Below are 13,213 nucleotides of genomic sequence, written 5' to 3' on the forward strand. Positions count from 1 at the left end.
TCGACTGTTCTTCCCCGCGTGATGAAATTAGCATTTCCAGGGATCTTCGTTCTTGTTCTGCATCCGACACATCTGAGCCTTTCTACGTTTACTACCAAAACGTCGGTCGATGTTCCTGCTTGGTTGATTACTTCCTTGCCACGTCATGTTCCTGTTACTAAATCATCGCCTTTACAGAAACATGGCTAACCGACCGCACCAGTCAAATTATTGGCAAAGACTATGCAGTGATCCGTTGCGATCGAAGCCCCTTGAATAGCCAAAAGTCAACTGAAGACGAAGTTTTACTTGCTGTCAAGTCTAGACTCCCGGCTCAGCTTATCAAAGACAGTTCCTGAATCGGTTTGGAACTCCTTTAGGCTCATCAAATTGCATCACGGAAAAAACGCAGTAGAAATTCGCCCAGTAGACCGATTCTTTTGAAAATTTTAGACAGTAAAATAAAAACTAATCAACAACTTTTGGCATTTTCTTTTATTCATACTTCGAGCCCAAGCCCGTATGCTTGCACCTTCCTCTTTACCCCGTTCATAAGTTTCTGTACAACGTCAGGTTGTAGTTTTTTTTTTAACAGAAAACCATTTTCTCTTGAAGTTGAATAGTCGCCCAATATTGCTCTATTGGGCGAAACTTCGGCGCGTTGGGCAGGTTCATTTCCTTTGGCACGAAAGTGACCCCGTTGGCTTCGTACCACTCCAACACGTCCTTTGAATAGTGGCACGAAGCGAGATCCGGCCAGAAGATGGTCGAGCCCTCGTGCTACTTCAATAGTGGTTGGCACTCCTTAAGGTAAACCTTTCCGCAAGAGCAAATCGTTTGCAACACCATGTACTTTTGGGCAAACTTGGATAGTTTCTGCTTGCAAATCTCCTCCGGAACGCTGAATTTGTCCTCTGCGGTGAAGAACAACAGGCCCGGCAGCTGACGAAAGTCCGCTTTGACGTAGGTTTCGTCGTCCATTACCAGGCAATGCGGGTTCGTCAGCATTTCGGTGTACAGCTTCCGGGCTCACGTCTTCCCCACCATGTTTTGCCTTACGTCGCGGTTGGGAGCCTTCTGAACCTTGTATGTACGCAGGCCCTCCCGCTGCTTGGTCCGCTGGACAAAAAAACTTGACAAATTCAGCCTTTTGGCGACATCTCGAACCGAACTTCTCGGATTACGTCTAAACTGCTCAACTACGCGCTTGTGATCTTTTTCACTGACGGAGCATCCAATCTTGCCGCTCTTCACTTTCCGGTCGATGGATAGGTTCTCGAAGTATCGTTTTAGTACTCTGCTGACCGTGCATTGGAAGATTCCCAGCACCTTACCGATGTCCTGATGTGACAACTCCGGATTCTCGAAATGAGTGCGCAGGATTTATTCTCGACGCTCTTTTACGTTCGACGACATTTTTCCAAATTTACGAAAAATTTACAGTGAAACGTAGCGTACAGTAAAGGTAGCGAACACCTGATTTGCATGACAGTCGTCCGGCAATCTCGTAATATGTCCTGCCCGATACGCTGGACCAGCCTTCGCCACTTTCTGGATACTAGGTTCGCCGTAGAGTCGCGCGAGCTAGTGGTTCATTCTTCGCCTTCACACTCCGTTCTCCTGCACGCCGCCAAATATGGTTCTTAACACTCGTCGCTCGAACACTCCGAGTGTGCGCAGGTCCTCCTCGTGCAATATCCACATTTCGTGCCCGTAGGCCGTATCGCCTTGTCAAAGCCCCCCTGCGTGATTCTAATTAACTCGACAATTCACCCGGAATCCGCACACAAAACTGCGTTTCATCCATCGTCGCCTTGATCAGTCTGGTCAGCTTCCCGGAAAATCCGTTCTTGTACATAGTTTTCCAAAGCTCGTCACGGTCGATCGTGTCGTATGCGGCTTTGAAGTCTATGAACAGATGGTGCGTAGGGACTTGGTGTTCACGACATTTTTGGAGGATTTGCTTTAGTGTGAAGATCTGGTCCGTCATAGACCGCCCCTCAATGAAGCTGGCCCGAGGACTTCCCACGAATCTATTTTCTTTGCAGGCTGAGGACAGTGATTGTTCGGTAGTTTTCACAGTCCAATTTGTCGTTCTTCATGTAGATGGGGCATTAGACTGAGTCGATTTGGGGTCATTTGTGAATTTCTCAAACCCTGGGGTCTTAAAAGCTTTGTTTTGGTCCAAAACTCATCCATGATTTTTTGCAGAATTTTTAAGTTACGTTTATATGAGTAAATTTGAACTTTTAGGTTTGTATGGGAAAATTGAATATTTTGTTCTGAAAAATCAACATCATTTTTGTTTATTCTGAGGAACCGAGCCTGCTAATGGTTTTTGTGCCAATTTATGAATTCCTTCAATGAAATTTCCCGCTGAACAACTTTGTCGAATATCATAACTTCGTATCTTTTTAGACAAAAAAGTTATTAGCTGTTTAACAGGTGTATGTCTTTTGGCATTGATAAACAAGAAATTCAATGGACACCACTGCTGGGTGCCTAGCGAAGTATTGCAAGACCACTTTTCATGCCATACTTCGTGGGGCACAAGCAGTGGCGTCAATTGAATTCATGGTTTATCAATCCAAAAAGACATACATCTGTTAAACAGCTAATAACATTTTTGTTTAAAAAGATACGAAGTTATGATATTCAACAAAGTTGCTCAGCGGGAAATTTCCTTGAAGGAATTTATAAATTGGCACAAAAACCATTAGCAGGCTCGGTTCCTCAGAATAAACAAAAATGATGTTGATTTTTCAGAACAAAATATTCAATTTTCCCATACAAACCTAAAAGTTCAAATTTACTCATGTAAACGTTACTTAAAAATTCTGCAAAAAATCATGGATGGGTTTTGGACCAAAACGAAGCTTTTAAGACCCCAGGGTTTGAGAAATTCAAAAATGACCCCAAATCGACTCAGTCTAATGGGGCATATTACCTCGAGAGGGGCTTCGTCAATCTCACCCCATGCCGACAGCGCTACTACGGAGTTTTGAGCGCATTTCCACCATCACCAGATAGTGGTCTGACTCGATATTGGCGCTTCGACAGAATCAGATGTCGATGATGTCTGAAAAGTGCCGGCAAGAACTAGAGCAATCATGAATGGACAATTTTGCAAACAGTAGTTTCTACTGGATAAAGTTCCTGCAAATTAATTTGAAGATAGTCTCTATGCTTATATTTTTTATAAATTTACAAATTGTATGTGGCTTGTGATATTGCTCAGTTGGCAAGTCTGTTGTCTCCTGAGCCGATGTCCGCGAGTTCGAGCCCGAGAGTAAACATCGAACACAGTTGTACCGGATAAGTTTTTCAATAACGATCCGCCAACTGGAACGTTGATAAAATCGCGAATGCCATAGAGATGGTAAAACGACTATAATCGAAAAACAAATTGTATAAACCAATCTAGAGCAACCTAGAATGTCGATTAACATTCTCAATAAGGTGTTAAGCCTGTAACTATCAAGCTACCCAGCAGCATCCCCTAAAGATTACAACCCACTACAGAACTAAAGAAACCGTTTCGGTTACAATTGAATTTTTGCAAATCGTTTCCATTTAGGGGTATTCCGATTCAGCCAAATCTTTTCACGCTCTCTTGATCGCGATTGGCAGTAGATTTTCCCACCGCACCGGCCTCGGTCGGTCTTGTCTATCAGTCATCCTTGGAAGGAAGGAGTGAGGACTCCCTTTTTCCGACAAACAAACCGCAGCACAACGACGACGACGAATCGGATACTTTTTATGCTCAATCTCATTCTCATATAAGTATAAGAATACTAAAGCTTGCCAAAGAAAAAAATCCATTCCAAAACTGATTGGAGTGGGTGGTGTTTATTTGATAGCATTGTGTCTCCGGTGGCATTGTGCCGATGCTGTCGGTTTCTTTCTTCGTGGTAGAATTTATTTTCCTGCTGCTTTGTGAGAGGAAAAATGGAAATACTATAGATATATTGCACGTGTGTATGGAGCGTTCTCGTTATTCACAATCGCAAATAACAACTTTGGATGGTAAGGGGTGAGTCAGGAAAGAAAAAACTCTTTTTGCAACATTGAAGCTATTATTACGGCTTTTGTTGGATTACTTCTTTCTTTCTTGGGGCGGGTTTGGCAAAATGGAAATTTCCAATAGAAAGCTATCAAAAATATTTAAGGCAATACTTTCCAAGGATGTGTCATCGTTAAAGAATTCTCTCTTCTTCATTACAAAAACCTATAGTAGATGTCTTTTATAAAACAAAAATCTTTTGGCTTTGCCCTATGCTTTACCTGTAAAGTTCTTGCACAATAATCCTCAACACCATTAATTCTTCGATCCAGTAACCAATTTGAAACAAAAATAACAGAAAACCGAAATGTTTACCTTACTTAAGCTATAAGAAATTATGCCAAGGTGGCTCTTTTGGCAACAAAATCCCTTGATGGTGGCTCTTTGTTGGTGAATCGGGCATATCTGTGGAATGAAGTTTTAAAAAAGCATCATTAAAATCATTATTTAAGCATAAGTTGGAGCTCAAAATTTTTTTTTTTAAATCTGGGATTTTACAGCATTTTAAGATCATTTATCTCGATCTAACGCCGTATGGGATATCGGATACTTACGTTTCCTTATATTTTTGAATATCTTGGGGGCTCAACGAAGACCTCGTACTGGCTAAAGCTTCCAAAAGGTGCCTTTGGTTTATCGTTATCTTGTCCGGAACATGCTGTAAGTTATAAACGAAAAAAAACCATACTCATTTCAATGTTTTAACCCAAATTGTTTCTTTGTGCTTCAACAAGAAAGACTCAAACGTTTTAAAAGTCGCATAAGAAAGAATCATTTCCAAGAAAAGACACTAATGTTGTCGTTATCTTCATCCAGGCCAAAGTTCGCGGGGCACCATTTTCGCCCACGCTTTTTGTCTAATAGTCATCATTAGCATTATCAAGACGGGCGCGAATATTTCGAGACACCGTTTTCCTCTTTCTTTGCAACTGAGAAGCTACTCCTGATGGAGAAATTGTCGAATCGTTTTGCTCCCTCCGCCCGGGAAAACCGAAGAAAGTGGGATGGCTTCGAAGTCGTAAGTCCCCGAATAGGTGTCATCACATATGCATTTACATAATCTTTGTTGCCTGATGGCTTCCGGAAATGGCAAAGATTATGATGGAGGATGGAGCAGGGTTGATGATGGAAGCAAAGCGCTAGAGAACAACGAACGAGTTGGCGAATTTGAGACATTACCGTTTGGGAAATTGCGAATCGCTTTAGTTTTGGCAAAAGGTGAGTGAGTTAGACGGTTTGGGGAATGGAATTTCCCTCTTAAAATATGTATGTACGGTGTAGTTGAAGTAAATTTTGACTCAGCCAATACCAGGGTATCCTGAGACTTTCGAAAAATTCTTAATTCCTTCAGTTCTTCAAAAAAAATAATCATCTATTTTAGTAAAAACAATAGGACTCTTTAACTTTGAACAGTGCATTAGTATAAAAGTTAACCGTTGGGCAAACAAAAGTGCCAACTTCATGTAAAATGAATACAAATCGACTAATAATTTTTTTTTCAAAATTTATTAAAACTATCGAAAGATTACTGTTGTACAGCAAATTTTCAAGATGTCATTACATTTCTTTACTTGTTTGTAAATTTGATTTCGCATTTTGAATAGGGTACATTGAAAAAAAAAATAAGATTCTATGATGGATTCAACAAATTTCAGCGGTAGCAGAAGAAATTAAGCTAAAGTTTAAATAAAAAAAAAAATTCCCTTTTTGAAAGTTATGGGAAGTATTAGAAAAATATAAAGTATCAAAGAAAGAAAGAACATAAGCTGTAAATATCATAAATTTCTCGAAAAAGATACAATACAATGGCTCACCGGGAGGACTTGAACCCGCAATTTCCGCTTCAGTACAACGGCACGTTAGCCAAATACACTACGGTGAACGTGACGTAATAGGCTCCAGTATACGTACATGTCGGATTCCATCGGTCGACTGCTGGATCTTTTTATCGATACACCCCATGTATATCACGCATGAGCTCTTTGCCCACAATTGATCTCTCTGTTGTTTCTCTATCACCACCCATCGACTCGGGATATTATCCGAGCGCGCACATGGTCGATTGCTTCGGATTTGCCGCTACTTATACGTATACGTACACTGAAACCTGCTTTTTCAACAGGTTATTGGCCCAGATACGTCTGGATTTCGGAGAAACGAGTTAGTGAGAAGGGTACTCGCAAGTATATTTAACATGCGGTTAGCAACTAGAGCAGCCAGCAGCCAGAGGACCACCCGGAAGAAGGTCACTAGCCAGAGGGAGCAGCCAGCGCCGAGACGAGCCAACCTAGAAGGACCAGCCAACGGAGATCGGCCAACCAGGACAGAGGCCAGGCCGCCAAAAGTCCACGGCCAACCGGAGTCCGGTGAGGTTCGCAGATTGAGAGGGTTACTCTCGATGCCGTCACGAGCCACGTTGCGGTTAGAAAGTGTGAGCTCACGACCAACGGCCGAGAGAAGTCCCAGGATCCGCATCTGGGATGGTTCATCACGAAGGTCGGCAGGTCCACCACAGAACAATTGGGTGGAACTGATAGCCGAGAGGGTTACTCTCGTGCTTTGGCTGTGCGCTGCGGTCAGCAGAAGTTGCTGATCCAAGCACAGACGACCACCAGCGCAGAGGTTACGAGGTACTCCAGGTAGGCCTGAAGGTGCCACTGAAATTCGGGGCCGGAAAGTCGGGTTCCGAGAGGGTTACTCTCGATGAAGTTGTGAGCCCCGCTGCAGTTAACAGCATGTGTTCATTTCCGACGGCCGGGAGGAAGACTTTCGGGATCTGCAACCAGGATTGGTCAGGTCCGAATGCTCCAGACAGAGGATTAGCCCGCATCGGAGATTGGTAGAAGCTGTTCAACAGGGTTACTCTCGGGATGTGTAGCTACGCTGCAGTTAGCAAACGTGAGCTGATCCAAGCCGCCAGTTTATTTTTCCTGTGGAGTAGGAGATGGTTTGGGCGACGGTTAGTTGCCAGCAACTTCAGCAATGTGAGACTAATGGTCAGCAACTCCCGGATAATTATAGCTCAATCGCAGAAGACCCTTTGACTAATCTCAGGATCGGCCTACGGCTGGGTAATTGGAGGGGAACGCGGACAAAAACTAAGGAAACAAACTGTGGGTTTTCTACAATCAAAAACAATCAACAAATTAAAACTTTGGACGAGGAAATTACTTTTATTTAAAACGAGAAAAACTACTAACTAAACTTTGGTTTTTGAATTTAACGCTTTATTAAGCACGCTACTGAGTGGTGTGTTTGTGTAGGGTGTGGGTTGGACGGTGGTCGATGACCGTTGCGGTACGTACCGGATGCTCGATGACTGCGTTGGTGAGCGCTCACTGGTTACCTTTACCGGGGTGTTGGGTTCGACAATGGCGGATTGTTGATGGCGGATCAGGAACGGGAACTTGTGTCCTGATCAATTTACCAAAATGGTGGCAGTTCGTCTGGCGTTGACGAACGGGCAGGATACGGCGTCTTCCTTCGTTGACGGGGATCAGCGGACCACGGCAAGGCCGTATTGGCCGCGCTGAGAAGGGCTCTCTTTGGGAATTAGAGACTCCGAGGATTTCTCGAAGTCCCGAGAGATAGGCCTCCTTTACGATTATGGTTCTTACCTGAACCAGAGGCCGAAGTCTTTTACGGTAAGACGTAGACTACCGTCAGGTAATCTAGGCCAAATCGTACGACGGGATTCCTCAACAATAAACGGGGTGGCACAAGAACAAACACTCTGGTTTCACCAATTTCTTGGCTGGTGGGGAACACCTCTGACTCGCACGAACGCCGGAAGAAAAAAAGCCCAGAGTCCAAAACCCTTTTTGGCGCGATACTTCACTCCTTTCCTCCACCTTCTCCATTCTAAATACTTTAGGCGAGTTATTGCACCTTGCATGCAACCTGCATGCATTCGACCTTGCAACCAGTCTTGGCTGCAGACTTGTTGACGAAGATACCACACGCCCAACTTAAAACTAACAATAACTGTATTTGTTAAAACCTATCTTCTAAACATTTATTTAAAATTTCCCTAATCCTAACTAAATTAACAAATAGAAAAACAACAGTTCGAAACAACAATTAAAACAAAATGGAAAAATTACCTAAGGACTTTGTAACGAGGACTTTCTTCACTGATGGGTCAAAAATGGATAATAGAACTGGGGCAGGGGTTTTCGGACCTAGACTCAGGATCTCAATTCCTATGGGAAACTGGCCAACAGTATTCCAAGCTGAAATTCAAGCAATTCTAGAATGCACTTTAGCCTGTTTGAAAAGGGGATACAGGTACACAAGTATCTGCATATTCTCTGACAGCCAGGCTGCTCTTCGAGCACTAAGTACGTTCACATGTTACTCCAAACTAGTTTGGGAGTGTATAGTTGCACTAAGAAACCTGGCCATAAGGAACAGAGTATCTTTATTCTGAGTACCAGGCCACTGCGGTATCCTAGGGAACGAAGAAGCAGACCAACTAGCTAGGGAAGGATCTCAGGGACTGTTGATTGGACCTGAACCTTTCTGCGGAGTATCGAGAAGTGCCTTGACTATGGAGCTCAAGAACTGGGAAAGCACCACTATTGTTTCCAACTGGAAAACAGCGGAGGGAGCAACTCAGGCAAAAAGATTCATTGATCCAAGCGCACGACTCTCCAAAAACATGTTGAATTTGAGTAAGCACGAGTTAAGTACTTACACAGGCCTCTTGACCGGACATTGTCCAACAAAACAGCATCTCAAAAGGATAAACATAATTCAAAACGATGACTGTCGGTTCTGCGGGTACGAAAAAGAAACTGCAGAGCATCTTCTATGCAACTGCTGCGCCCTCCTAAATAGGAGAGAGCGAGTACTTGGGGCAAAGTTAATAAGCGCACAAGACATATGGTTGCATATCAGCCCTAAGAAGGTTATATCATACATCTTTGATATTATACCCGATTGGGATAAAATGCTTAGTCAGCAATCAACTGTCACTCCAATCAATATTGCAGGTGAACCTGAAAGCATATAGTAACGCGGGGTAAATACCACAATAGATCAGCTACTGGTCGCAGTGGGCTCTCCCCTACAAGGAAAAAAAAAAAAAAACGACGGTTACAAATGCATTAGCTCCAGATGTTTCGCAAGATACTGAACGTTGCCTTCCAGTTTTCCGAAGTGGTCAAAGCGTTGTCTTAAGGGGACGATGTCCATAAAGCTGCAAGTCGAGAGAATTATTTCCGTACTGCTGTGGTGTGGTAAGCATACACGAGCTTGGCTTTAACTGAGGGAAGCTGTTCCGAGTGCTTTGGAGGAGGTGGTTCGGGCGACGGTTAGTTACCAGCAAATTTAATTACCCTTAAATTTCTGAGGCATCATGGGCGGGTGCTGCCAGACGAAGTCTTGCTAATTCTCGCAGGCATCGAGAAATAGCACTACTTACTACAAGAGGTTGCGTTTCAGGGGTTACCAGAAAGCATCATTGTAGCGTTATAATTAGATATGTGTAGCTATTTTGTCATGAGTGTGTAATCAAGCCTACCAATAGAGAGAACAAGATGCCAATTGTGCGTGTTTAATTTTAAGTGTGTAAGCTGTCAAACGAAAACATATGGAGAAACGTAAACAAGCATCGAACAAAACAACATTATTCATCGATAAATTTTGCTGTTGCTGCTGGTTTCGCGCACTCCGTTGCATTCAGAGGTCGTGCGTGACCAAGGAAGTACCGGATTATTCCGCATCGGCTGAAGCTGAGCTAAAACAAATCACCTCAAACGGATCGCATATACATCCATTTCCCTCAACGCACAGGCCACGGTGAAGTTAAAGGCGACGACATCCAACCTGACGAGCAACCGGTCAATTCGTGAAGAGCTGAAGCTTGCAACCTGTGCTGATAGCCTCTGCCGACTATGCTGACGGCCCCAACAGGGTGAGTGACGATTAGCGCTTATGAAACTTTTGAGAAGCCTTTTGGCCAAGCCGGAACAGAACCAGCCGGAAGCAGACAGTGGAGGTGCTCCGGGCAGTGGTGCGTGCCTCTGGAGCAGTGCAACCAGGCAGGGTTGCCAGAAATTCCGTGATATTCAGCTGTGATAAACCTGTGCCGTCCAAGCAGCTGTAAAATGATTGTTGTGCGTTTGATGTTAGAGTAGGAAAAACGGGACCGTAAGTAGATAATGTAAGCTAGCTTAAGTTTTTAAAATGTCGTGTGTAAGTAAATAATTATAATTGCTGGTTTTTGAGTGTTTGTGTTTTGGGTTATAGTTAGCCATGCAGCACACACTGAAAGTCAGTGGTGCTCAACTTGTTTCAACATGCAAGAAACTCTGTTCGTTCACGTGCTGAGGTATCAGCCACCGGAATCAACGAATCATCGGTTCCGGAAGTTCCGGAAGTCAGCGTATGACGCGAGACGAGAACGACTACGAGAGTAGCGATGACGGAGATGGCGATGATGATCAAGACTCCGTCAATCCCGAACCGAGCAATAGACGTAGCCAGCGAACAGGAGAAGCTACTCAACGCTACGTGGCTAACGTAGCCGCTGAAAATGGGGAAAAGCAACTTCGAATCGTCAGCAAGCTGAAGGGCCAAGAGGACTGCTTTTTCCAGAAGACAACCATCACTGAACAACCGTTCAACGCTTTGATCGATTTGAATCGGAGCTGGTAGAAAAAACTAAGTTCTAAGGAAAAATGAGAATTTCGTAGCCTTGTGTTACCGAACAAAAGAAAAAAAAGTAAAAACAATCAATTCTAATGCAATAGTATTGTTATTTTGTTTGTTGAAACAAAACCTCATTTTAACATTCAAATACAATGATATTTTTCTGATACACTTCACTCCCCGTTTTCAATATTTACTTCGTCATCTTTATTATCTTTAATTACTTATATTATTTTTATATTGTCATAGGCTGACCCCAGCTCTTAATCTTTTACCGATGGTCATGGGCTTAACCCCGGCTTACTATCGGTTGCTATGGGCTGAGACCCAGTTATTTTATGTTACTATCTTTTATTTCTCAACGGCCATGGGTTGAAACCCGGCTCACTATCGAATCAGTATTTGAATAGTTTTAATTTTAATCTCGAATAACTACACTCACTTTATTACAAAGTTAAAAACACTCTTTGGAACATTTGCTTTATTGGGCTGTTGAATCCCTCTTTGCCCTGATGTGCGATCGAATACCGCTTATGCCCTGACGGGCGGTCGGATCCCTCGTTGCCTAACGGGTTTATATCACCAGTACTGGGTTCCCTCAAGCAATGTTCGGAAAATCACTCAAGAAAAGCAATCAGGATTCGTTTCAAGCTAGAATACTTATACCTCCGATTGCTGTGATACGCACGTGGTAAAAGTATCTGTTGAATATTTGTCGAGCATTAACTCCAACTAGATACATAAAAATATACCATGCCCCATCGGGGGCTACCGTTGCTATTCGTCACGTGGCTTTTCAAAGGTGATCGACATACGTGATGATACATTTTGAACGTCGCTCCCACAATCATTCACTAACGCCTATCCTCGCATCATTGTTTATAATGTTCGGTATTGATAGACGATCATGAATGTTTCAGAAGGAAAAATCTGAATAAATAATAGGACCACATGTTTCAAAAAGCCGTAGCACATGCTGGACAGTTCATTGCGGTTACCTAGTAACGATTTTGTCCTTCTACGCAATGCGAAAAATTAAAAATCATATTGTAACCTTTACACATCTCTCAGAACTGATACATATCAGTTGTGATCCTAGAAGGTTGAAAACCATCAAGGAAGGCAATCACCATCGAGACGTTCGTCGCTGATAGTCTGCGTCCTTCTTTACCACATCATGTTTTGTGGGAATGTATCAAATACATCAGCGTCGTTGTCATGCATGATTGTTTAAATGATTTGGTTGGAAAGGAAAAATTGACTGCTTCGATTTTTTGGATGTGAATGCAGTAAAGCATCGCTGATCGAAAATGATTGATTTTCGGAACATTGCCCTCAAGCACTGGCCCATTCCTCCCTCCTTCCTGAGGAAAAATGCCAAAAACACTGGCATCACTGGATCGCCAATGTGGAGTCCCGGTTCGGGATCCTATTTAGATTCAAAACCAGACTGCCGCTCAACTGACCTTATTGCTGGCAAGATTCTCCATAGGTCAGTTGTGCTAGCGATTGCTCAACATCGTTGGTTAAGTTTGGCTCTCGTACACTGTCTGTATGGTGGGAGCGCAAAGACAACTTATATCAAAATGCCACAGTATCTGCAGAATTTGCGATGGCTCCAGAAAATATGTCTCAGGAGCCACCTTTGTTTCGAAAAACCTAATTTCCCGGAAGCTCAATTTCGAGTAGAACGGAATACCTTTGTGGACGAACTCAGTCGTGGTGGTCACAGTTAGACATTGAGTAAAACCAAACGTCAGTCGACAAAGCCGCCCTCCTTCCACCTCCCTTCGCGTGCCGGCACCCGCGCAGTCATTCGGTGAGCGAGTGCCATCGAGGAAGCTGAACCTGGTCACAAATAATTGTGAGCCTAGGAAATGGAACAATCCTCTCCAAAACCTTTTACCGAGGACATTTTGCGAATAATCTTTCGGGGGACAATCAGAAAAAAATATTTTCAGATCATCTGCGTATATCAGCACAACATGTTCACAACAGTGATGAAAAAAAGTGGTCCCAATTGTCTGCTCTGTGGCACACCGCAATTAACCGAGAATGCATATGCTTTATTCTCACATACTGAATTCTTTCAATAAAGTAAATGTTATTTCTCACTGTTGATCGTCTTTTCAGAAAATCACGTTGAATGTCCAACATTATTCTTTCCAATTCTTCCATCGTAAAAAATATTCTCGAAAAGATTGGGTATAGCACATAGAATTGTAACCCCACGGTAATTTTCTACAAAACGCTTTGAAGCACTTTAATGATTCTTCTCACAAAGCTGAAGTTTTTTTTTCTTCTTAAAGCACTCACCTTATCATCCACCGCTTCCGCAAGGCATTCCTGCACCGCCATCATGTTGGCCGTCGTTAGCAAGCTACGAATATCGGCACCCGTATGACAGCTCGTTTTCTTGGCAAAGAACTCTAGCTGCACGTCCTGAGCCAGCTCCAAACTTCGGCAGTGGTTGGTGAAGATAGCCAGACGAGATTTCTGTTTTTAGGAAAAATAAGT

The 13,213-nt window shown here is 43.2% G+C and overlaps 1 protein-coding gene across 1 annotated transcript in view; it reads right to left on the reverse strand.

Moving 5' to 3' along the window:
• Window positions 1–4,210: 4,210 nt before the first annotated feature.
• Window positions 4,211–13,213, reverse strand: part of LOC129748493 (peroxisomal ATPase PEX1) — a 28,356-nt gene continuing 19,353 nt past the window's right edge. Inside the window, exons 8-10 of the mRNA XM_055743143.1 lie at window positions 13,013–13,192; window positions 4,597–4,700; window positions 4,211–4,447 (exon numbers count right to left, since the gene is read on the reverse strand). Of these exons, the coding sequence (XP_055599118.1) occupies window positions 4,378–4,447; window positions 4,597–4,700; window positions 13,013–13,192 (354 nt within the window). The 3' untranslated portion in view covers window positions 4,211–4,377. The remainder of the gene's footprint in view (window positions 4,448–4,596; window positions 4,701–13,012; window positions 13,193–13,213) is intronic.

The sequence above is a fragment of the Uranotaenia lowii genome, chromosome 2, assembly GCF_029784155.1.
Source record: "Uranotaenia lowii strain MFRU-FL chromosome 2, ASM2978415v1, whole genome shotgun sequence".
NCBI classification, from domain to species: domain Eukaryota; kingdom Metazoa; phylum Arthropoda; class Insecta; order Diptera; family Culicidae; genus Uranotaenia; species Uranotaenia lowii.